The sequence below is a fragment of the Oncorhynchus keta genome, chromosome 3 (assembly GCF_023373465.1).
Source record: "Oncorhynchus keta strain PuntledgeMale-10-30-2019 chromosome 3, Oket_V2, whole genome shotgun sequence".
NCBI lineage: Eukaryota > Metazoa > Chordata > Actinopteri > Salmoniformes > Salmonidae > Oncorhynchus > Oncorhynchus keta.
This window is the reverse complement of record NC_068423.1, coordinates 3701425-3724985: the sequence shown is the minus strand read 5'-3', so window position 1 is coordinate 3724985 and position 23561 is coordinate 3701425. Positions and strand designations below refer to the sequence as shown.

Sequence of the window (23561 nt, the reverse complement as noted above, 5' to 3'; positions counted from 1 at the left end):
TGTTCAGGGGCAGAACGACAGATTTGTACCTTGTCAGCTCGGGATTCGAACTTGCAACCTTTCGGTTACTAGTCCAACGCTCTAACCACTAGGCTACCCTGCCGCCCCATGTATAGAATCAATCTTTAGGATGTTTTCAACATAGATCTTCAATAATGTTTCAACCGGACAATTCCTTTGTCTTTAGAAATGCAATGGAAGGCAGGTCGCTCTCATGGCCACGCGCGAGACCAGCTCATGGCCTTCTGCCAGACCCCTTAGTCAAACAGCTCTTATTCTCTCCCCCTTCACAGTAGAAGCCTGAAACAAGGTTCTAAATACTGTTGACATCTAGTGGAAGCCTTAAGATTCAATATGACCCCATTTACACTGTATATTAGAAAGGCAATGAATTGAAAAACTACAAACCTCAGATTTCCCACTTCCTGGTTGGATTTTTCTCAGGTTTTCACATGCCATGAGTTCTGTTATTCTCACAGACATCATTCAAACAGTTTTAGAAACTTCAGAGTGTTTTCCATCCAAATATAATATATGCATATATTAGCAACTGGGGCTGAGTAGCAGGCAATTTACTCTGGGCTCGCTTTTCATCTGAACGTGGAAATGCTGCCCCCTATCCCTAACAGGTTTTAAGGACTTGTAAAGACTGTAAAATAATGTTGGGTTTTTAAATTGATCCCATTCTGACTCTTCATGCAATAGACTATAGGCCTAGTGTAATGCGTGTACAGAAGAAATGTAAGTTGTAAAAGCAAATTGTTATTACATGCCTTATATTATGTAATTCCAGATAGCTATAATTTGCACTTTTTGAATGAGACAATGTATTCCACTAACATTCTTTCAATAAAGTTAGTTTAATTAATATTATATTAATTTTTTTCGTCTTTCCTTATCATAAATAAGATTAAATGCTATTTGTAATTTTGGTGTAGTTTTGTGTTTAATATACTATCCAGATAAGAAAGTGTCTGTTCCAGGAACATTTCATAGAATTATTGAAAAATACCATGGGTCACGAAAACAGCTGTAACTTGTTCACAGTAAGAGGTATTTCTATTCTGATTTCAGATGTTCAATCTTTACCAAACAAGGTACACTCAGAATGATTAAACTTTTTCTCTATCTTCATTAGAAAGTTGTAAATGGCAGTTGTTTTGAGTTTTGTTTTTCATACAAGACACACATTTTCACAGGTGTTCTCTTAACTGCTTACAATTGGATTGATAGGGTGCTATTATATGTCACATCATTTTAAAGGGATATTTCTCAGCTTTCTAAATACATTGATATACTGTTGAAGTCAGAAGTTTACATACACTTAGGTTGGGGTCATTAAAACTTGTTTTTCAACCACTCCACAATTTTCTTGTTAACCAACTATAGTTTTGGCAAGTTGGTTAGGGCATCTACTTGGTGCATGACACAAGTAATGTATTTATTATTTAACTTATAATTCACTGTATCACAATTCCAGTGGGTCAGAAGTTTACATACATTAAGTTGACTGTGTTTTTAAACAGCTTGGAAAATTCCAGAAAATGATGTAATGTATTTAGAAGCTTCTGATAGGTTAATTGACATCATTTGAGTCAATTGGAGGTGTATGTGTGGATGTATTTCAAGGCCTACCTTCAAACTCAGTGCCTCTTTGCTTGACATCATGGGAAAATCAAAATAAATCAGCCAAGACCTCCAAAAAATTATAGACCTCCACAAGTCTGGTTCAAGGTACCACGTTCATCTGTACAAACAATAGTACGCAAGTATAAACACCATGGGACCACATAGACGTCATACCGCTCAGGAAGGAGACGCATTCTGTCTCCTAGAAATGAATGTACTTTGGTGCAAAAAGTGCAAGTCAATCCCAGAACAACAGCAAAGGCCATTGTGAAGATTCTGAAGGAAACAGGTACAAAAATATCTATATCTATAGTAAAACGAGTCTTATATCAAAATAATGTGAAAGGCTGATCACCAAGGAAGAAGCCACTGCTCCAAAACTGACATAAAAAAAGCCAGACTACAGTTTGCAACTGCACATGGGGACAAATATCGTACTTTTGGAGAATTGTCCTCTGGTCGGAAGAAACAAAAATAGAACTGTTTGGCCATAATGACCATGGCTATGTTTGGAGGAAAAAGGGGGAGGCTTGCAAGCCGAAGAACACCATCCCAACCGTGAAGCACGGGGAGCACCATGTTGTTGGGGGGTGCTTTCTGCAGGAAGGACTGGTGCACTTCACAAAATAGATGGCATCATGTGGAAGGGATTTGAGGATATATTAAAGCAACATCTCAAGACATCAGTCAGGAGGTTAAAGCTTGATCTCAAATGGGTCTTCCAAATGGACAATGACCCCAAGCATACTTCCAAAGTTGTGGCAAGATGGCTTAACCTCTTGCTCTACCTGACACGCAGGCGTCCCATCTAGACATCTGAAATGCAAATGCGCTACGCTAAATGCTAATAGCACTCGTTAAAACTCAAACGTTCATTAAAATACACATGCAGGGTATTGAATTAAAGCTACACTCGTTGTGAATCCAGGCAACAAGTCAGATTTTAAAATGCTTTTCGCGAAAGCATGAGAAGCTATTATCTGATAGCATGTAACACCCCAAAAGACCTGCAGGGGACATAAACAAAATAATTAGCAAAGTCGGCACTACACAAAACGCACAAAGAAAATATAAAACATTCATTACCTTTGACCATCTTCTTTGTTGGCACTCCTAGATGTCCCATAAACACTATTGGGTCTTTTTTAGATTAAATCGGTCCATATATAGCCTAGATATCGATCTATGAAGACTGTGTGATCAACGAAAAAATAGCGTTTTATAACGTAACGTCATTTTTTAAAATAAAAAAGTCAACGATATACTTTCACAAAACACTTGAAATTATTTTGTAATGCAACTTTAGGTATTAGTAAATGTTAATAAGCGATCAAATTGATCACGAGGTGATGTATATTCTATAGCTGTACGTCTGGAAATAATGTCCGGGTAAATCTCAACAAAATATCCGGTCGGAGACCTGAAGAAATGGGCTGTCTCTTCTTCGTTTGACCAAGAAACAAAGCCTAGGCAAATGACAAGACTGTTGACATCGTGTGGAAGCTGTAGGTATTGCAACCTCGGCCCCATTTAATGTGGATCACCTTTATCAATCGGTTGAAGTGGCGCATGGATATATTTTTCCATTTTCAGTGATCAGATTTTCCTGCACTTTTCGATGAAACGCACGTTCTGTTATAGTCACAGCCGTGATTTAACCAGTTTTATAAACGTCTGAGTGTTTTCTATCCACACATACTAATCATATGCATATACTATATTCCTGGCATGAGTAGCAGGGCGCTGAAATGTTGCACGATTTTTAACAGAATGTTCAAAAAGTAGGGGGTAGGAGTAACAGGTTAAGATCAACAAAGTCAAGGTATTGGAGTGGTCATCACAAAGCCTTGACCTCAAACCCATAGAAAATTTGTGGGCAGAACTGAAAAAGCATGTGCGAGCAAGGAGGCTTACAAACATGACTCAGTTACACCAACTCTGTCAGGAGGAATGGGCCAAAATCCACCAACCTATTGTGGGAAACTTCTGACCAACTGAATGTGATGAATTAAATAAAAGCTCTACTATTATTCTGACATTTCACATCTGACATTTCACATTCTCAAAATAAAGCGGTGAGCCTAACTGACCTAAGAAAGGGAATTTGTACTAGGATTAAATGTCAGGAATTGTGAAAAACTGAGTTTAAATGTCTTTGGCTAAGGTGTATGTAAACTTCAACTGTATACACTACCATTCAAAATAATATAATACAAAAGTATGGGGTCACTTTGAAACGTCCTTGTTTTTGAAAGAAAATAACTTTTGTCCTTTAAAATAACAACAAATTGATCATAAATACAGTGTAGACATAGTTAATGCTGTAAATGACTATTGCAGCTGGAAACATCAGATTTTAAAGGAATATCTTCACAGGCGCACAGAGGCCTATTATCAGCAACCAACACTCCTGTGTTCCAATGGCAAGTTGTGTTAGCTAATCTAAGTTAATCATTTTAAAAAGGCTAATTGAAATTGATAATTGATCAATAGAAAACCCTTTTGCAATTATGTTAGCACAGCTGAAAACTGTTGTTCTGATTAAAGAAGCAATAAAACTGGCCTTCTTTAGTTGAGTATCTGTGGCATCAGCATTTTTGGGTTTGATTACAGGCTTACATTGCCAGAAAGAAAGACCTTTCTTCTGAAACTCGTCAGTCTATTCTTGTTCTTAGGAATGAAGGCTATTCCATGCGAGAAATTGCCAAGAAACTGAAGACCTTGTGCAACGCTGTGCACAACTCCTGTCACAGAACAGCACAAACTGGCCCTAACCAGAATAGAAAGCGGAGTGGGAGGCCCCGGTGCACAACTGAGCAAGAGCACAAGTACATTAGTGTCTCTAGTTTGAGAAACAGACGCCTCACAAGTCCTCAAATGGCAACTTCATTAACTGGCAGCTTCAGCAAAAAAAAAAAGGAACGTCCCTTTTTCAGGACCCTGTCTTTCAAAGATAATTCGTAAAAATCCAAACAACTTCATTGTAAAGGGTTTAAACACTGTTTCCCATGCTTGTTCAATGAACCATAAACAACTAATGAACATGCACCTGTGGAATGGTCGTTATGACACTAACATCTTACAGACAGTAGACAATTAAGGTCACAGCTATGAAAACGTAGGACACTAAAGAGGCCTTTCTACTGACTCTGAAAAACACCAAAGAAAGATGCCCAGGGTCCCTGCTCATCTGCGTGAACGTGCCTTAGGCATGGAGCAAGAAGGCATGAGGACTGCAGATGTGGCCAGGGCAATAAATGACAGAGCTACAGGTAGACAGGACGGACAGCTGATCGTCCTCACAGTGGCAGACCACGTGTAACAGCACCTGCACAGGATGGGTACATCCGAACAACACAGGATGGCAACAACAACAACTATTCGAGGTACACCAGGAACGCACAATCCCTCCATCAGTGCTCAGACTGTCCGCAAAAGGCTGGACTGAGGGCTTGTAGGCCTGCTGTAAGGCAGGTCCTCACCAGACACCACCGGTAGCAACGTCACCTATGGGCATAAACCCACCGCCGCTGGACCAGACGGGACTGGCAAAAAGTGCTCTTCACTGATGAGTCGCAGTTTTGTCTCACCCGGGGTGATGGTCGGATTCGCGTTTATCGTCGAAGGAAAGAGCGTTACACTGAGGTCTGTACTTTAGAGCAGGATATATTTGGAGGTGGAGGGTCCGTCATGGTCTGGGGCTGTGTGCCTTCCCACAATCCTGTCTCGGAGCTCTACAGACAATTCCTTCGACCTCATGGCTTGGTTTTTGCTCCGACAGCTGTGGGACCTTATATAGACAGGTGTGTACCTTTCTAAATCATGTCCATTCAATTGAATTTACCACAGGTGGACTGTCAAGGATGATCAATGGAAACAGGATGCATCTGAGCTCAATTTCACATCACATAGCAAAGGGTTTGAATACTTAAGTAAATAAGTTGTTCATTTTTAATACATTTACAAACATTTCTAAAACCTGTTTTCACTTTTTTATTATGGGGTACCGTGTGTTAAATAAAAACATTTCCTCACCAATTTTAGAATACGACTAACAAAATGTGTAAAAAGTCCATAGGTCTGAATTACTTCCATTTTGTTCAGTGTTTTCATCTTCAGTGATGAGTTGAGGATTAAAGTTGTCATTGCACTAATGCTCCTGCAAGCAAATGGCAGCTGTGCACTGCACTGTCCCTTCCCTGGCTCCTACACTCTAAATGGACTTTAAGACCAGTCTTTCTCCCGCTGAGGTACAGAGCATGCAGTTGTTAAGACTGACCGAATCTGGATATATAGGTCTGAATCCACTCATTGATTGTAGTCAATAAGGACAAAGAAGAGCATTTAGATGAAATTGCATTCAAAGCTTCAACCCATACGCGTCAGCATTCCCAAGGTGAGCAATACTCAGAAATGTTGCTGGAATACATATGACGTCCATAATATATTACACAGATTCAACCTCAATATCCACACATCAACATCAAAACAAGATAAAAATGATCGATCTCACTAACTTTTACCAAGACAGGTTTTTGTTTCTTGGTGCTAATCGTCAAAGATACTCTACCTGCTCATTAGAACCATCAGTGGTTTTTGCCTGTAGGCCCCTCACCCTCAAATGTCTTGCTCTTCCTTCTCCCCCTCTTCACTCAAATGCCTGACAACACTAAGCACTCGTCATCCCCAAAGCTGACATACTCTAACTGTGTGACATGCATGCACTCCCCCACAACAGTTTTCCCTCTTTCATTTCAAGTCATGCTGTGATCGACTAACAGACCAATTTTCATGCAACGTGTCTTTATTAAGAATGTGCCTTGGAAGGATACAAGTATCTCTAGTGCCAGGTTTTCTTATCCATGTGATTTTGGTTGTACTTCTATAAAATTGTCATACATCAATGAAAATCAACAACATGCCAATATCCACATAGATTATAGTAGCCAATGGTAATACAAAGACTAATAAAGACTAACAAAGACTAGCAGACTACCTCTCCTGTCCACATTATAAGAGCTATAATGTTAACTCATAACTATGAAGACGCCACAATATATACGTTACCTTATCTGCAGAATAATATCAACTCTTGATTACAATTAATTTTAACATCTAAACACTAACAGAGGGGAAAAATGCCTAATATATTAAATCATACAGAAAATTTGCATTAGGGTAGGAATTGCTGTTGATGGACTTTGAGGTCAAGGCATAGTAGTATCTAAATTAAAGGTGGTCTCAGAGGCATGACAGATGCATTAAGTAAACAGCGTAGTGGGTCAATTTCTGCAACAATTAAGAGCGTTGAAGTGTGAGGCTCAAATTCTCTTCCGTGCACATGTGCATATACTGTGTGTGACCGTGTGACCGCCTTGCATCTCGCTCATCAATATTTGCGATGCTGTTCATGGCAATGTCATTTCATCTACCTTTAACTTAAAGTTCCAATTTTAAATAATTACCCATTTAAAGTGTTGGGCAACAGAAGTTGTGGGAATGAAAGGTAGATGCTAACCAGACATTTTGCTTGGATTCTAGGGTAGATACATTGTAAAAAACATTTTTTTTTTATCCATCAATTTATTCACTTAATTGAGGCTTTGATGATTGAAAATTGAGTCAACATTTTAAATGCGGGGTAAAACATTTTATTTTAGCCACCGCTAAGGAAAACACTATAGGAGTAACAGGGGCATAATTTGCATGTTCGAATTTTGTGGAAAAATCACTTCAAGGAACTTCAAACACGTTACCATCCACAGTTATGTGAGTAAAGTCATACTGTGTATCGATATAAAAATCACTTCAGCTGTGACGGAAACATGACGTGTCGGTCCAATTTGATAAACACAGACAGAATTTTTTCGTTCGACGTGGTGGGATATTTTTGTGTTGGTAAAATTAAATATGCGGTGTTAACACTAGGCGCAAATATTGATATAATAACCATCATGGTTATGTGTGGTCCTCCCACTACAACTCGGGGAAACCATGCAGTTTATTAGGCTATAGATTAAATAAATTATGATGAATTTAACAGGGTGGTGAACGTTCACGGTGATGAGACTCGGTGATGACACTCCTTCCCAATAAATAGAGGGTCTTATTCAGACGGCATGATGATCGATGCTTGACTGCCGTTAGAAAAATAAAATATTCTTGCTTATCCGTAATAATCTCATGTAGACTTGGCCACACCATCTTTTCCCATCAATGGGAATTGTTTTCTAGTTAGCTGTGGCGATTTAAACAAATCTGAACCCTACACATAAATGCCTGGATCAATCGACAACACAATTAAGTGAATAAACCAATGAAAATGTCAAGTGAACTGAACCTTCCCTTTAAAAGTCCACCACTAGATACTCATCATGGGGATCAGATACCCACTTGATTAAATCGGAAAGATTACAGATTATATTCTCTGGGTCACCATACACTCGATACCCAGGGCTCTTATCGTATTTCCAGTATCACCAAAGTGAAGACTGGCAATTCAATTTATTGTGACCAGCCACAACAGTGCAGTGACTATGTAATTTGGTATATGCATATGAACGGACACACACACCACGGCCATCTATCATGGATAGCTCTGTACTTCAAAAGCATCAGATGATGAAACTTGTGGTTTAAAATCTAAAACATTATCAAAAAGGTACAAGAAGTAAAGTTTCACCCATTCACGGTGGCAGAACTTTTAACAATTCATGGACGCTGTAAATAACCTGCTATGATTTGTTTTGAGGTTTTTCCACTTTTCTGGTCAGCAATGTTCTCATTCATTAACAGTCTAAAGGCCCATCCTCAGTGTGGAAAATTGATATAAAGTCACTGAATTACATATCATTTTGTGTTCCTCCTGCCACCCATTTTGAATCCATTTCACATTATTTCCAGGTCCTAAGCCAAACACATGGAGATATATATTGCGGTCACCAAAAGCTTTAAAGCACAATGACAACTTTATTTTTTTGGCAAAATTGTGTCCTTTACTTTGACTTTGCTTCGTGCCCAAGAAATGTTGATCCCTTGCATCTTCTCAGCAGTTGTGTGTTGGTGAGCGTCGTTCCCGCCTGCCCTCGCACTTAAATGACAAAATGGCTAACAGTAGCCTGAAAGACAGGACGGATATGCACTGACTGAACCTAGAATCTAAGCCTATTCAGAAATGAAAGGGGAATTCTTCCTCTGAAATTAATTTCTTCTTTGAGTTTCTATTGCATGGCAAATCCCTCAAGCACCTTCATGTACCGATGGGATTTTACGCCAAGCTGAATTTCTGATGTGTCCTTTCGTCAGGGCAAGGAAGGATGGACTAAGCAGACATTTTGTTGTCCTCCAATGATTGTAGGTAATCAAGCTCTGAAACAATCCTCCCAGTTTCTCTCACATGGATCATACCTCCTTTAAACAATGTCTTCTGTTGTTGTCAACCTTTCTCACCACATCTCGTTTTTGGTCAGTCTCTCTGATCATGGCCAGCGGTTGAGGTAATGGCGCCTTGTCAAGGACAGTGTTCAGTGTTGGGCAGAATACAAAGTAAGGGATTATTCTGATCGTCTGTTTCTCCACTGCAAGATCCATCATTGGAGAAGCCCAGAGCAGTTCGGAGCGGAAGCATCTTGCATATCGGTTTTTCATTAACAAAGGATTACGTAATATCAATTATATAAAGGTATGTAATATCAGGTGTATAATATTCATAGCATGTCCAGTTAATGACTACACTGTAAGAGACGGTAAAAAGGAACAGTCAGCTAGATGGGTCCTGTTTCCGGATATCCAACTGTTAGATCCGGTTTCACGGCAAGACGATACTCAGGATTTCACATTTACTAAAAAAAAGAAGAAAAAAAAAGAACACAGTTAGTAAAGCAATTTTTCATTCTGCCAGCTCAATATGGAAGTAGAAGCAAACAGAGCTACAGAGAACAGTTACATAACGTATCAAAAAGGGCCGGTCCAGTTGTGTGTACAATATGATAGTTTTAGCTCCAGTCGCTGCTCAGTGAGTTAATTAGGACATCTCTTTGGCTTAAGACCCGATGGGATGGACATTTTTTCACATTCGAAAACAGCCAAAGTGCTGTTGTTAAGCATTTGATTGAACTTAAGTGAACTAAACAATCCCACATGGGTAATTTATTTTGAGTGATTGACCCAGCTTATGGCTGTGTGAGTATTTTTGGAGTGAGCCAGTGGACACACACAAAAGTCCTGGGCCCAGTTTCCCAAACGCATCTTAAGGCTAAGTATATTGTTAAAACCTTTGCAGGAGCAAAATCTCTTAGCTGTTTCCCAAAACCATCATTATCAAAGTTGCACTTACATTTTAGTTAATTAGCAGACGCTCTTATCCACAGCGATTTACAGGAACAATTAGGATCAAGGGCCTTGCTCAAAGGCACATAGATTTTTCACCGAGTCGGCTTGGGATTCCAAGCAGCGACCTTTCGGTTACTGGACCAACACTCTTAAGCGCATCACTTGAAAACACTTGTTATTTACCCGACTGCCTCAGACTGCTAAGTGAGTCGTTAGATGCTCTTTTGCATCACTTTATACACAGAAGTTCTCCAATAAACATAGAATCAAGCTTTTTATCTGGTCTCTCAGTGACCACGGATAACTTCGGAACGAAGTTGACTACAAATACAAAGTTGCCAATGTCTTTGTAATTGTTACGAGCAAAGGATAAAGATATGTTTCAAATGAAAACCGAGATGACTGCATTAAAAAATAAATACAGTATAAGCTACATTGGCCTATAAAAAATTGTTTTTGTTGAAATCAATTTCATGTTCAGTCACCTGAGTTCTATTTAGCTAAATGTAGGCTACACTGTCATTTTTGTCTCAACATATTTCATGACCTGTAACATGTACGCAATGATGTGCCAAATCTGTGATTTTGTGAATTATAGGGTCGGCTAAGCATTAGAATAAGCCACCTCAATATTTGCAACCTTATAGGTGATAACATCTCTCTATGAGCTGATCCATCATAAATATGGTGAAATAATTATAAATGTTAAGGTAAAATTCGAATGGAAAAAGCTGATGGGAGGGAGAGCAGCGCTGACTTTTTTTTATTATTATAGGTAAGTAAAAACAACGACAAACGACACACTTAGCGTGGAGTTTTGGGAAGCGTGTTACATCTTCGGAAGTTGTCGGAAACGATGTGTCGTTAACACTCGTAAGCCTAAGTTCCATTGCTATAGGGAAACTGGGCCCCGTTTGATTCCTCTAAAACACAGCCTTCCTTGCTCCCTGTAGTTCAGGGCTGTCAAACTCATTCCATGGAGGGCAGTGTCTGCTCATTTTTGGTATTACTTTTTCATTTGTCTCCAATGAAGACCTAGACAACCACATGAGGGGAGTTTCTAACTAATTAGTACAACGGAGGGGTGAAAATCCACAAACACTTGGCCCTTCATGGAATGAGTTTGAGACCTGTGCTGTAAATGACCAATGATCTTTAAGTGATTGGATGATTAGATAAGTGAAATGTGATCACCCTAATGTTTTTGGGAAGGATATCAAACCCTCAGAAGTCCCATAGGCCCCTGAGCTTAAGTCCATGCATTAGCTCTGGGAGCTAACAAGTCTCAGGCATGGTTATTCATCACACAAGCGTAATTAACAGAACCCTTTTTGGTACACTTTCACTAATCCAAATCAGACATCAGGGAAGGAAGGAGGACTGCATTTCAAGTCCTCGAAGAGTGCCGGCCATGGGATTTGTTGGAAAAGCTTTGGGACTTCTGGTAGGATTCAGAAATTAAGAGAGTAGGGCCCGTATTCATAGTCTTGAGTAGGAGTGTTGATCTAGGATCAGTTTTGTTTTAAAGATCAAAGACAAAAAACTGATTCTCGATCAGCACTCCTACTCTAACTCTTTATAAATACAAGCAAAGAGAGGTTGGCCAACTGTGATACTCACTCGCCAGGTTTACAATGCAGGCAATGATGATGACTGTCCCTCCTATCAGTGAAACTGTAGAGAGCATCCTGGCGAGACGACCCAATCGTCGCGCTCCATCAAGGTTGCCCTGCTCCAGACTGTTCTTGGACTAGGAAAGGAAGAAGGAAGTAGTTTGTTAGGTATTGACTGCTTAAAGGACCAGTGCAGTCAAAAATATGATTCTACCGTGTTTTATAAACACTACATGCCCAAAAGTATGTAGACACCTGCTCGTCGGACATCTCCTTCCATAATCATGGGCATTAATATGGAGTTGAACTGACGTGTTGGCAAGGTGGCATCCTATGACGTTGCCCGGGCTCTGGCTGGGCCACTCAAGGACATTCAGAGACTTGTCCAGAAGCCATTCCTTCGTTGGCTTGGCTGTGGGCTTACGGTCATTGTCCTGTTGGAAGGTGAACCTTAGGACGGCAGACTGGGACAGAGCTCTGGAGGAGGTTTTCATCAAGGATCTCTCTGTACTTTGCTCCGTTCATCTTTCCCTCAAACCTGACTAGTTTCCAAGTCCATGCCTCTGAAAAACATCCACACCGCAGGATGATGCTGCCACCACCATGCTTCGCCGTAGGGTGCCAGGTTTCCTCCAGATGTGACGCTGAGAGTTCAATCTTGGTGTCATTGGACCAGAGAATCTTGTTTCTCATAGAGTCCTTTAGGTGCATTTTGGCTCCAAGTGGGCTGTCATGTGCCTGTTTTTTACTGAGGAGTGGCTTCCGTCTGGCCACTCTACCATAAAGGCACAATTGGTGGAGTGCTGCAGAGATGGTTGTCCTTCTGGAAGGTTCTCACATCTCCACAGAGGAACTCTGGAGCTCAGAGTGAGCATCAGGTTCTTGGGCACCTCCCTTAACATGGCCCTTCTCCACCGATTGCTCAGTTTGTCCTTGTGGCCAGCTCTAGGAAGAGTCTCGGTGGCTCAAAACATCTTCCATTTAAGAATGGAGGCCACTGTGTTCTTGGGGATCTTCAGTGCAGCAGACATTTTTTGGTACCTTTCCCCAGATCTGTGCCTTAACACAATCCTGTCTCGGAGCAATACAGACAGTTACTTCAACCTCACGGCTTGGTTTTGCGATGACGTGCACAGTCAACTGTGGGACCTTATGTAGACAGGTGTGTGCCTTTCCAAAATATGTCTAATCAATTGCATTTACCACAGATAGACTGCAATCATGTTGCAGAAACATCAAGGATGATTATCAATGGAAACAGGATGCACCCAAGGTCAACTTCAAGTCTCATAGCAAAGGGTCTGAATACTTATGTCAATAAGGTATGTTGTTTTATTTTTAAAACATTCGCAAAAAAATGATAAAAACCTGTTTTCGCATGATGAGGATTTGTTATCCATTTTAGAACAAGGCTGTGATGTGACAAAATGTGGGGAAGGGGTCTGAATACTTTCCGAAGGCACTGTATAGTGTATATTTACACACTTTGCGGTTGGAATAATACTGTAAAATTGTGACAATTACGACAATGCCCTTTTAGTTTAAGAGCCGTTTGAAAAGACCACCTGAAATTTCATCCTGTTTTGGTGGGATGGAATTTTGGCTTTCCAAGGTGACCACAGCTATTTTTCAGCTTTCACCTGCCCACTCCCAGATAGTTCTAGTAAACAACTCACCTTTTGCTAAGAAGCTATTTTTGTTTCTTTTGACCAGAAAGGTACTTAAATTGTTACCCAGAAATGGTTTAATAGAGATAAAAACAGACTAACAGCACAAGGTATTCTGAAGCCAGACACAAAGCTGGTAGCTTGGTCTCAGTCTGTTTGTGCGCTCTTGCCAACTCCTATGGTTATGAACTGGCATGACAATGACCATAGAGGTTGGCTATACACCACAAGCAGATCTGGGACCAGGCTGCAAAGCTGGTGCTAACCGTCAATAACACCACAGCAGTCTAAGATGAATAGAAGTAGTTTCTGATACAAAGATACAGAACTTTCTGATGAATATGAAACCACAAGCATAAAGGCAAAGGTCTTCAAAGCGGTACTAAAAATAGTATTTAGCAAACATTGCAGATCATTTCACACCAAAATGTGACAGAAAGAGGAACACAGTTGTCTAGCAGTAGTCCTGCAGTCCAATCCCCAGTCTTGCCACTCCCTTACTGTGCTATATCCTTCTGCCCATCGACATTTCTAACCTGTCAAAAGAAAGAGGCTTACCATAACAGAGTAGACAAATCCCACAATGTTGATTGGCCAGACAGGGCAGAAGCAAGCCAGCACAGCCAGTATTAGGTAGTCTTTAGGCTTGGCTCTGTCAATGGGTGGGTTGGTGGCGATGCTGGAGTGGCGTGAGATGGAGGGCCGTGGGGAGAAGGCGGTGTAGCCGATGGAGCCGGCACGACTCCCCTTCCGGGTCTTGCTGTTGTGGGGGTGGTGGGAGTAAGAAATGGACTGCTGCCTTCTGGGAGGTGAGGAGATGACTGAGGAGGTGGTGTCAGCAGGGGCTGGGTGAATACCGTTACCTAGAGAGGGGGGTGAAAAGCATCAGTAAATGATTGAACTAGTGTCCCCTGAGCACTAGTAGACCAGAATCGTATATTAAATGGATTTGACATGCCCCGAACTAACCGTCCAAGCAAGCGTGTGCTGTACAACTGTCCTGGATTCGCGGGCATACACTTAACTTAAATGAGTCCGAGCTTAGAAAGCTTGGTCTGTGTAGTCAAGTGGTTAGTGCCGCAAACCCTGGCACAAAATACCAGTCGGCATGGGGTCAAATCCGACCCAGTGCCCTTCGGACTTGCAACTCTGCTTACTTTCCCATCTTCCCTCCACTATCCTATGCACCAATAAAATACGTAAGGAGCGGGACTGCGCCACTGCATAAAAATGTTTTAGCATGTCTTACTGTTCTCCATTTTCTCATTGATCACAATGACCAGTTCCCCTGCCGTGGCTTGGCTCAGGCAGGGCCCAAAGCTGGTGGTGGTGCTATGGATCTCTTGTTCCTCCATCTCTGGTGGGGACGTGACAGTCACAGCGATGATGGGAGCTGGGCTTAACAATGATGCATCTTGGTCCAATAGGGACGGCTGTTCCTCGCCTGGCCAAATGGTGGGGGCTGGGTTCATGTTTGTGTTCAGAGCCATGTTGATAACAAAGGAGTGTGCTTCTGCTTACCTTCGATACACCTGGGGGATAGACAAAGGGGTTGAACAATGACAAAACAAAACCTGCTTACCACCTATTATTTACACTCTGTTCAGAGCAATTTGCTATTTTACTTATTGAATATGTACTCACTGGCATATGAGCGCACGTTATAATCTTAACCTCCTTTAGTATTCCGGGGGACTAAGGGTCTGAAGAGAAATTCTGAACAGTTTCTTTTCTCCAATGCTCTGCTTATGTAATAGTAAATATAACAGGAAAGTCCAAGAGGCCAAACAGCTATTTTAAACACTGATCTGGACCTTTGCCGCTCAGGGGAGAATTAATACAAAAAAATAAACAAATGTAAAAATGTAGAATAAAATGTTGTCATCAATTAATTATTCAATACAAAGATATATATATATATATATAAAAAAAGGCAGCTTGGCCACGTTTTTATAAAATAATGGTAATCATATTATTGGCAAAAGGTCTATGTGCAGGTGTACACAGAACTGCTAGTATTTCTTGACGTGTTCATAACCACTTTCTGAGCACAATGGGGTATATGATTACAGGCTATTTAGCACAGAACAATGGGACAAAAAAAAGGTAACATGGACAAAGCCACATGGAAGAGTGAAGACGTATGGAAGGAGAGTGAAAGGGGAGGGGGATTATACAGCTACAATTATGGGCTAGAGCATTGGATACAAATAACCTATTTGAAGGAATAGGCTAATTATAAAAAGCAAACGTTTACCAAAAGGGCAATGACTGTGGTAAAAAAAAAAATGATGCACATGCAGCAACGTAGGCTTGCATTGAAAACATAAAGAAACGGGATACGACATAAGTACCCAGATTCTCAATTCAATGCCGTTATCACGGCCTATTGGTATTCTACACAAACAATTTTGAGGTTAATGGCATAAGCAAATTGACGACGGTAAAAAAATGACAAACTCACCTTTTATCCAACGGATTCTTCAAAATACACGAAATGACCCGTGATTTTGCATGATAGTATTTTCAGAAGCGAACCCAATTGCATTCCGCGATGTATTATTCGTTACAGCCTTCAGTATGTTTGCATGCGCAACTCCGAAGTATGTTTCCCAAATACGCGCATCTATTTTGTAATTTTCTGGAAGACGTGTACAGTACTGAATTACGTGATGTAGAGCCGTTTCGAAATGCTGCGCTTCGGGGGTGGGGAGGATGCAGAGAATGTGGATCAGATAAGAGGGGGAAAGCGTGAAATGAATAAACCCAGCCTACGTGCAGTGGGAGGGATGGATTGATAGCGCAGCACCCAACAGAAACGCATCCTTTGTCGAGTGCCTAATTTCCCAATGCTACATTTACGCGATAAAATGATTGCCAACAGTTTACTTATTAAACGCATTCCCACATTAAGGTATGTGTAATAATTAGGGTTATCAAAATAGAGATACCCTTCCACGTGTTCTGCTATTGTCATATTTCACCAATGGTAATATTATTTTGAACAGTGTTGTTGGCTATACATTTGTACAAACAAGCCACATCCTTGAACAACAACACATACCATTAATATGGTGTGTAAGTAAGGACTGGAATATCGATAAAAGTAGAGACATTTATTGAACGGCAATATTGCGCCATCGCATGGAATAGCGCAGATACTACAAAAACATCTCAAAATAAAACAAGGACAGATATCGCATTTTCGTGAAATATAATAAAAAGTCATACTAGTACACGCTTGCAGACCACCTCTTATAAGAGGTGTATATACACAGACATATAACTTCATACAGTTCTAAATGCAGAGTCAGAGAGCGGTGAATAATAAGAGAACATTCTTCAAAAACATAGACACATTAAAATAAAAAAGGCAAAATATTGGAAGGACAGGAAGAGTAGACAAAGACCAGATCGCAGAATCACGTCCCCATCATGCTGAGAATGTTGGCCTGTGAATGAAAAGAGAAAACAGTCACGCACCATAAAAGTCGTTTAAAGCTTTATTCTTTAAAATGGACCAAGAGGACACCCGAAGCCTAATGGCCAAACGATAGTTAGCGCCTGGGTTGAATTCATTACTGTAATTGTACACTGTAGCAAAACGCTTAGCTGTAGAAAACGTAAACAAGCATTCAGCTAGTCCCTCCCGTTTTGCCACTTTGTTTCGTTTTTATTCCAAGTGAATACAACCATGGAATTATCTTACACCCGGGCCATTCACGTCTGCTACAACAGTGTTTTAAGGTGTTCCGCGAATACTCCAGAGAACATTGGGTTTTCAATGCATCCGGTTATCAATACAATTCGTGGCTTAAAAATCCATCAAAAGGATATCCCGGCTAACAAACGTTCCCACAACTTTAGAGAACGTTCCCTTAAGTCTCAATAGGTCATTACCTAAATACTTTCATAGGAACGTTCCAGTGCTGTGCAAAGACCAATCCCTAAATATCAAAACAGAACCTACCCAGAACGTGGTTACCATGTTCTCAGAATATTCAGTATTAATGGTCTAGACATGTTTCAAGAATATTCCATTGTACAGTTTGAGGGTTAGGAGAATATTTCATCAACATCACACCAAACAAACAGAACATGTTCTCAGAATATACGATATTAGTGCTCTGGACACGTTTCATTGGAAAATAATTTTTAGTTCCCAGTTTGTTCCGGGGACCTACCTAAAGACCTTTATAGGCCATCACCGAATGGTCCCAAAGAAATGGTATCCCCCTCCAAAAATGACTAGTTTCTTTACACACCACACCTTGTTACTGCTGCCAAGCCCATTAGGGCCCTGATTGGTGAACCACAGATCCATTTTATAGCTCTGTCTGTTGGCAAGGTTAGGGACACCCAAACAGTGCTTTTAACATAATGTTTTCAATTACACACTTGACATACATGATTCCATTATGCACGTTCATTTAAACAGTAATTATTATGCAACATGTCCTCATCTGGGATTTGAACTCACAACCTCTTGGTTCACAGCATTCCGATCTTCCTGCTATGCCACTATGTCTGTGTCTAGTTGTTTAATGTTAGTGGTGTATATTCCTCAGTTTTAATGTTACACCTTAATCACTATGATAAATAAAATAGTTTTTATTGAGTGTACTTTCAGAGATGAGATTTAGTTTGAATTGCAAAGTTTACCAATACAGGTGAAATCAGTTACTGACACAGACACGATGGCTTAACAGAAAAATACTGATTTTTAGAAATGACTAATGTTACATTCCCCACTACTACAACAACAAAAATCACAGTCATTTAAAATACTGTAGAATTTCATGAATTCATATAGAGAACTGCTCCTACTGGGGAGAGCCAATCTGTCAGACTGTTGGCTTCAATGCCTCGCAAAGGCCAATACATAGCATCAGCAACCCAGGGTTTATAGGCATCATTGTGTTGAAAGCACTGTGTGTGTGTGGGGGTGTCCCTAACCTTGCCAACAGACAGAGCTGGTTTACCAATCAGGGCCTTGATGGTCTCGGCAACAGTAAAAAGGGGTAATATGTAATGAAACAAGTTGTTCTATTGGAACCATCAGGCGACATCCTAAAAACTTCTTTAGGGACGTCCCCGGAAGAATCCGCAAACGAGACAAAACCCTCCATGGTGCAATGACAGACTGCCCTATGTTTTAAACATCCTAGGACACAGGAATGTTATTGTAACGTTGCAATAAAATGTGTCTAGAAAATGTCTCTTTCCTTTTAGGAGAAAATGGCAACCATATTTTCTCTTTATGTTTGGTATGATATTGGAATACTCTCCTAAACCTCACCAAAACATGCTGAATAGGTTCTCAGAAGGTTTTTGCTAATATAGATAGAATGTTCCCTTAACTAACGGAAAACTGAATACTCAAACATTTAGGGTAACATTACAAAACGGTCTCCGCCCCTAGAATTGTTTGCCGAGATAGCAGTGAAGCTCGGCAAAGAGATCATTGATGAAAATCTGCTCCACAGCGCTCAGGACCTCAGACTGGGGTTCACAATACAGTTCTCACCATTTCTCTTATTTACTGAAGAGTAACTGGAGCATAAACCATGTTCATACCCTGACACTATCAGTAAGACTTCCTGTTCAAGTGTTGGGGCACGTGTTTTTTAAGCGTTATATTTTCTTGCCAACATCTTTACAATTGAGCAATGTTACATTTTCAAACCAAAACACCAAAAGACAACAGAATGATTGTGCTGGTGTTTTTTCAGATTACAATACCACAATGAAAGAGTTTTGAGACTTCCCCAGATAAATTATATGGAATCTGCTTGTCAGTCACACCTTAATGAAGGAGGAGAGTCTTTTGGCTGTGATTCCCTCGATATTGGTTAGATCCTCCAGCTGGAATAAAGAGTGATATTGGCATTAGAATCAGAATGAATGAAACTCAACTTAAAATTGTATTTACAGAGCATTTGGAAACCATGTAGACCCCTTGACTTTCTCAAAATTTTGTTACGTTACTGCCTTATTATAATATTTTCCTCAATCTACACACAATACCCCATTATGAAGCAAAAACAGATTTTAAGATGTTAGCCAAGTTAATAAAAATGAATTACAGAAATGTTATTTACACAGCTGACAGTGCATGTCTGAGCAAAAACCAAGACACAAGGTCAAATGAATTGTCCGTAGAGCTCCGAGAGAGGATTGTGTCGAGGCACAGATCTGGGGATAGGTACCAAAAAATGTCTGCAGCATTGAAGGTCCAAGAACACAGTGGCCTCCATTCTTAAAAATGGGAGAAGTTTGAAACCACCAATAATCTTCCTAGAGCTGGACACTTGGCCAAACTGAGCAATCAGGGGGAGAAGGGCTTTGGTCAGTGAGGTTACCAAGAACCCAATGCTCACTGACAAAGCTCCAGAGTTCCTCTGTGGAGATGGGAGAACCTTACAGAAGGACAACCATCTCTGCAGCAAGCCATCAAATCAGGCCTTTATGGTAAACTGGCCAGACGGAAGCAACTCCTCAGTAAGAGGCACATGAGTTTGCCAAAAGGCACCAAAAGGACTCTGCCCACGAGAAACAAGATTCTCTGGTCTGATGAAACCAAGATTGAACTCTTTGGCCTGAAAGCCAAAGAGTAAAGGGTCTGAATACTTATGTAAATGTGATAGTTACAGATTTTTCATAAATTTGCACACAAATCCCCAAAGCATTTTTCTTTTACTATGTCATCATGGGTTATTGTGCGTAGATTGATGAGAGAAAAAACACAATTGAATACAGTTTTGAACAAGGCTGTAGCCTAACAAAATGCGGAAAAGTCAAGGGGTCTGAATACTCTCCGAAAGCACTATGCTTGTGTATTTACAGCTCTGGAAAAAATTAAGAGACCACTGCAAAATTATCAGTTTCTCTGGTTGTACAATTTATAGGTATGCGTTTCGATAAAACGAAAAGGTTTATTTTATTCTATAAACTATTTACAACATTTCTCCGAAATTCCAAATATTGTCATTTAGAGTATTTATTTGCAAAACATTACAACTGGTCAAAATAACAAAAAAGATCCAGTGTTGTCAAACCTCGAATAATGCAAAGAAAGTGAGTTAATATTAATTTTTAAATACAATACTTATGTTTTAACTTAGGAAGAGTTCAGAAATCAATATATTTTTTGGAATAACCCTGATTTTCAATCACAGCTTTGGCATGCTCTCCACCAGTCTTTAACATTGATGTTGGGTGACTATGCCACACCTGGCGCAAAAACTCAAGCAGCTCGGCTTGGTTTGATCGCTTGTGACCATCAATCTTCCTCTTGATCACATTCCAGAGGTTTTCAATGGGGTTCAGGTCTGGAGATTGGGCTGGCCATGACAGGGTCTTGATCTGGTTGTCCTCCATCCACACCTTGATTGACCTGGCTGTGTGGCATGGAGTATTGTCCTGCTGGAAAAAAACAATCCTTTGAGTTGTCAAAGCAGAAGGAAGCAAGTTTTCTTCCAGGACAACCTTGTTTGTGGCTTGATTCATGCGTTCTTCACAAAATAAAAATCTGCCCGATTCCAGCATTACTGAAGCACCCCCAGATCACCACCGACTCTCCACCAAATTTCACAGTGGGTGCGAGAGAACCATCAAGCGCTATGGTGAAACTGACTCATGAGGAGCGCCACAGGAAAGGAAGACTCAGAATTACCTCTGCTGCAACAGTACAAGATCAAAGTTACCAACCTCAAATTGCAACCCAAATAAATGCTTCATGGTTAAAGTAACAGACATATCAACATCAACTGTTCAAAGGAGACTGTGTGAATGAGGCCTTCATGGTTGAATTGCTGCAAGGAAACCAATAAGAAGAGACTTGCTTGGGCCAAGAAAAACAAGCAATGGACATTAAACCGGTGGAAATCTGTCCTTTTGGTCTGAGTCCAAATTTGACATGTTTGGTTCCTCACGCTGTGTCTTTGACGCAGAGTAGGTGAACAGATCTTCGCATGTGTGGTTACCACCGTGAAGCATGAAGGAAGATGACGGTGTGGGGGAGCTTTGCTGGTGACATAAGGCACCCTTAACCAGCATGGCTAGCACAGCATTCTGCAGCAATACGCCATCCCATCTGGTTTGCGCTTCATTGGACTATCATTTGATTTTCAACAGGACAATGACCCAAAACACACCTCCAGGCTGTGTAAAGGCTATTTGACCAAGAAGGAAGGAGAGTAATGGAGTGATGCATCAGATGACCTGGCTCCACAATCACCCGACCTAAACCCATTTGAGATGAGAGAGTGAAGGGAAAGCAGCCAACAAGTGCTCAGCATATGTGGGAACTCCTTCAAGCCTGTTGGAAAAGCATTCCAGGTGAAGCTGGTTGAGAGAATGCCAAGTGTGCGCAAAGCTGTCATGACGGTAAAGGGTGGCTACTTTGAAGAATCCAAAAATATATTTTGATTTGTTTAACAGCTTTTTGGTTACTACATAATGCTGTGTTTTATTATTATTTATTTTTTCACCTTTATTTAAATAGGTAGGCCAGTTCTCATTTACAACTGCGACCTGACCAAGATTGAGCAAAGCAATGCGACAAACAACAGTTACACATGGGATGAACACAATAGAAAAGTATATATACAGTGTGTGCAAATGTAAGATTACGGAGGCAAGGCAAATAAATAGGCCATACTGGCGAAATAATTACAATTTAGCAATTAAAACACTGGAGTGATAGATGTGCAGAAGATGAATGTGCAAGTAGAGACATGGGTGCAAAAAAATAAATAACAGTATGGGTGAGGTAGTTGGATGGGCTATGTACAGGTGCAATAATCAGTAAGCTGCTCTGACAGCTGATGCTTAAAGCTTCTGTGATTTTTGAAATTCGTTCCAGTCATTGCCAGCAGGGAACTGGAAGGAAAGGTGGCCAAAGGAGGAGTTGGCTTTGGGGGTGACCAGTGAAATATACCTGCTGGAGCGAATGCTACGGGTGGGTGCTGCTATGGTGACCAGTGAGCTGAAATAAGGAGGGGCTTTACCTAGCAAAGCCTTAGATGACCTGGAGCCAGTGGGTTTGGAGACAAATATGAAGCGAGGGCCAGCCAACGAGAGCAAACAGGTCACAGTGGTGGGTAGTATATGGGGCTTGGTGACAAAACGGGTGGCAGTGTGATAAACTGCATCCAATTTGTTGAGTAGAGTGTTGGAGGCTATTTTGTAAATGACATCGCCGAAGTCAAGGATCGGTAGGATAGTCAGTTTTACGAGGGTATGTTTGGCAGCATGAGTGAAGGATGCTTTGTTACGAAATAGGAAGCCGATTCTAGATTTAATTTTGGATTGGAAATGCTTGGAAGGAGAGTTTACAGTCTAACCAGATCCCTAGATATTTGTACTTGTCCACGTAAGTCAGAACCACCCAGAGTGATGCTAGACGGGCGGGAGGGTGCGAGCAGTGATCGGTTGAAGAGCATGCATTTAGTTTTACTTGCATTTAAGAGCAGTTGGTGGCCACGGAAGGAGTGTTATGGCATTGAAGCTCGTCTGGAGTTTGTTAGCAAAATGTCCAAAAAAGGGCCAGAAGTATATAGAATGGTGTCGTCTACGTAGAGGTGGTTCAGAGAATTACCAGCAGCAAGAGAGACATCATTGATGTATACAGAGAAAAGAGTCGGCCCGAGAATTGAACCCTGTGGCACCCCATAAAGACTGCCAGAGGTCTGGACAACAGGCCCTCCGATTTGACACACTTAACTCTGTCAGAGAAGTAGTTGGTGAACCAGGCGATGCAGTAATTTGAGAAACCAAGGCTGTTGAGTCTGCCGATAAGAATGTGGTGATTGACAGAATCGAAAGCCTTGGCCAGGTCGATGAATACGGCTGCACAGTACTGTCTTTTATCGATGGTGGTTATGATATCGTTTAGGATCTTGAGCGTGACTGAGGTGCACCCATGACCAGCTCGGAAACCAGATTGCATAGCGGAGAAGGTACGGCTGGATTCGAAATGGTCGGTGATTTGTTTGTTTACTTGGCTTTCGAAGACTTTTGAAAAGGCAGGGTAGGATAGATATAAGTCTACAAGAGGTCGGGTCTAGTGTGTCTCCCCTTTGAAGAGGGGATGGCTGCGGCAGCTTTACAATCTTTAGGGATCTCGGATGATACGAAAGAGGTTAAACAGGCTAGTAATAGGAGTTGCAACCATTGCGGCGGATAATTTTAGAAAGAGAGGGTCCAGATATTCTAGCCCAGCTGATTTGTAGGGGTCCAGATTTTGCAGCTCTTTCAGAACATCAGCTATCTGGATTTGGGTGAAGGAGAAATGGGGGAGGCTTGGGTAAGTTGCTGT

At 40.9% G+C, this 23561-nt stretch overlaps 2 protein-coding genes across 2 annotated transcripts in view; both read right to left on the bottom strand.

Moving 5' to 3' along the window:
• Window positions 1–6415: 6415 nt before the first annotated feature.
• prrt2 (proline-rich transmembrane protein 2) lies at window positions 6416–16202 on the bottom strand. Its single transcript, XM_035745220.2, has 5 exons — window positions 15705–16202; window positions 14490–14772; window positions 13799–14103; window positions 11581–11710; window positions 6416–9470 (listed from the first exon to the last, which is right to left on the bottom strand). The coding sequence occupies exons 2-5, from the start codon at window positions 14728–14730 to the stop codon at window positions 9454–9456; spliced, it is 693 nt and encodes a 230-aa protein (XP_035601113.1). The 5' UTR covers window positions 14731–14772; window positions 15705–16202; the 3' UTR covers window positions 6416–9453.
• A 139-nt stretch (window positions 16203–16341) lies between these two features.
• The window catches only part of kif22 (kinesin family member 22), a 46753-nt gene continuing 39533 nt past the window's right edge, over window positions 16342–23561 (bottom strand). Inside the window, exons 12-13 of the mRNA XM_035745210.2 lie at window positions 19046–19105; window positions 16342–16692 (exon numbers count right to left, since the gene is read on the bottom strand). Of these exons, the coding sequence (XP_035601103.1) occupies window positions 16663–16692; window positions 19046–19105 (90 nt within the window). The 3' untranslated portion in view covers window positions 16342–16662. The remainder of the gene's footprint in view (window positions 16693–19045; window positions 19106–23561) is intronic.

What these genes read in the sequence shown, in the direction of transcription:
- prrt2 (XM_035745220.2), bottom strand. Translation starts at nt 14,730, where the DNA reads ATGGCTCTGAACACAAACATGAACCCAGCCCCCACCATTTGGCCAGGC. An exon ending in CAATGAGAAAATGGAGAACA is followed by an intron (nt 14,104 to 14,489) that starts GTAAGACATGCT and finishes CCCCCTCTCTAG; the next exon opens with GTAACGGTATTCACCCAGCC. An exon ending in GATTTGTCTACTCTGTTATG is followed by an intron (nt 11,711 to 13,798) that starts GTAAGCCTCTTT and finishes TTCCTTTCCTAG; the next exon opens with TCCAAGAACAGTCTGGAGCA.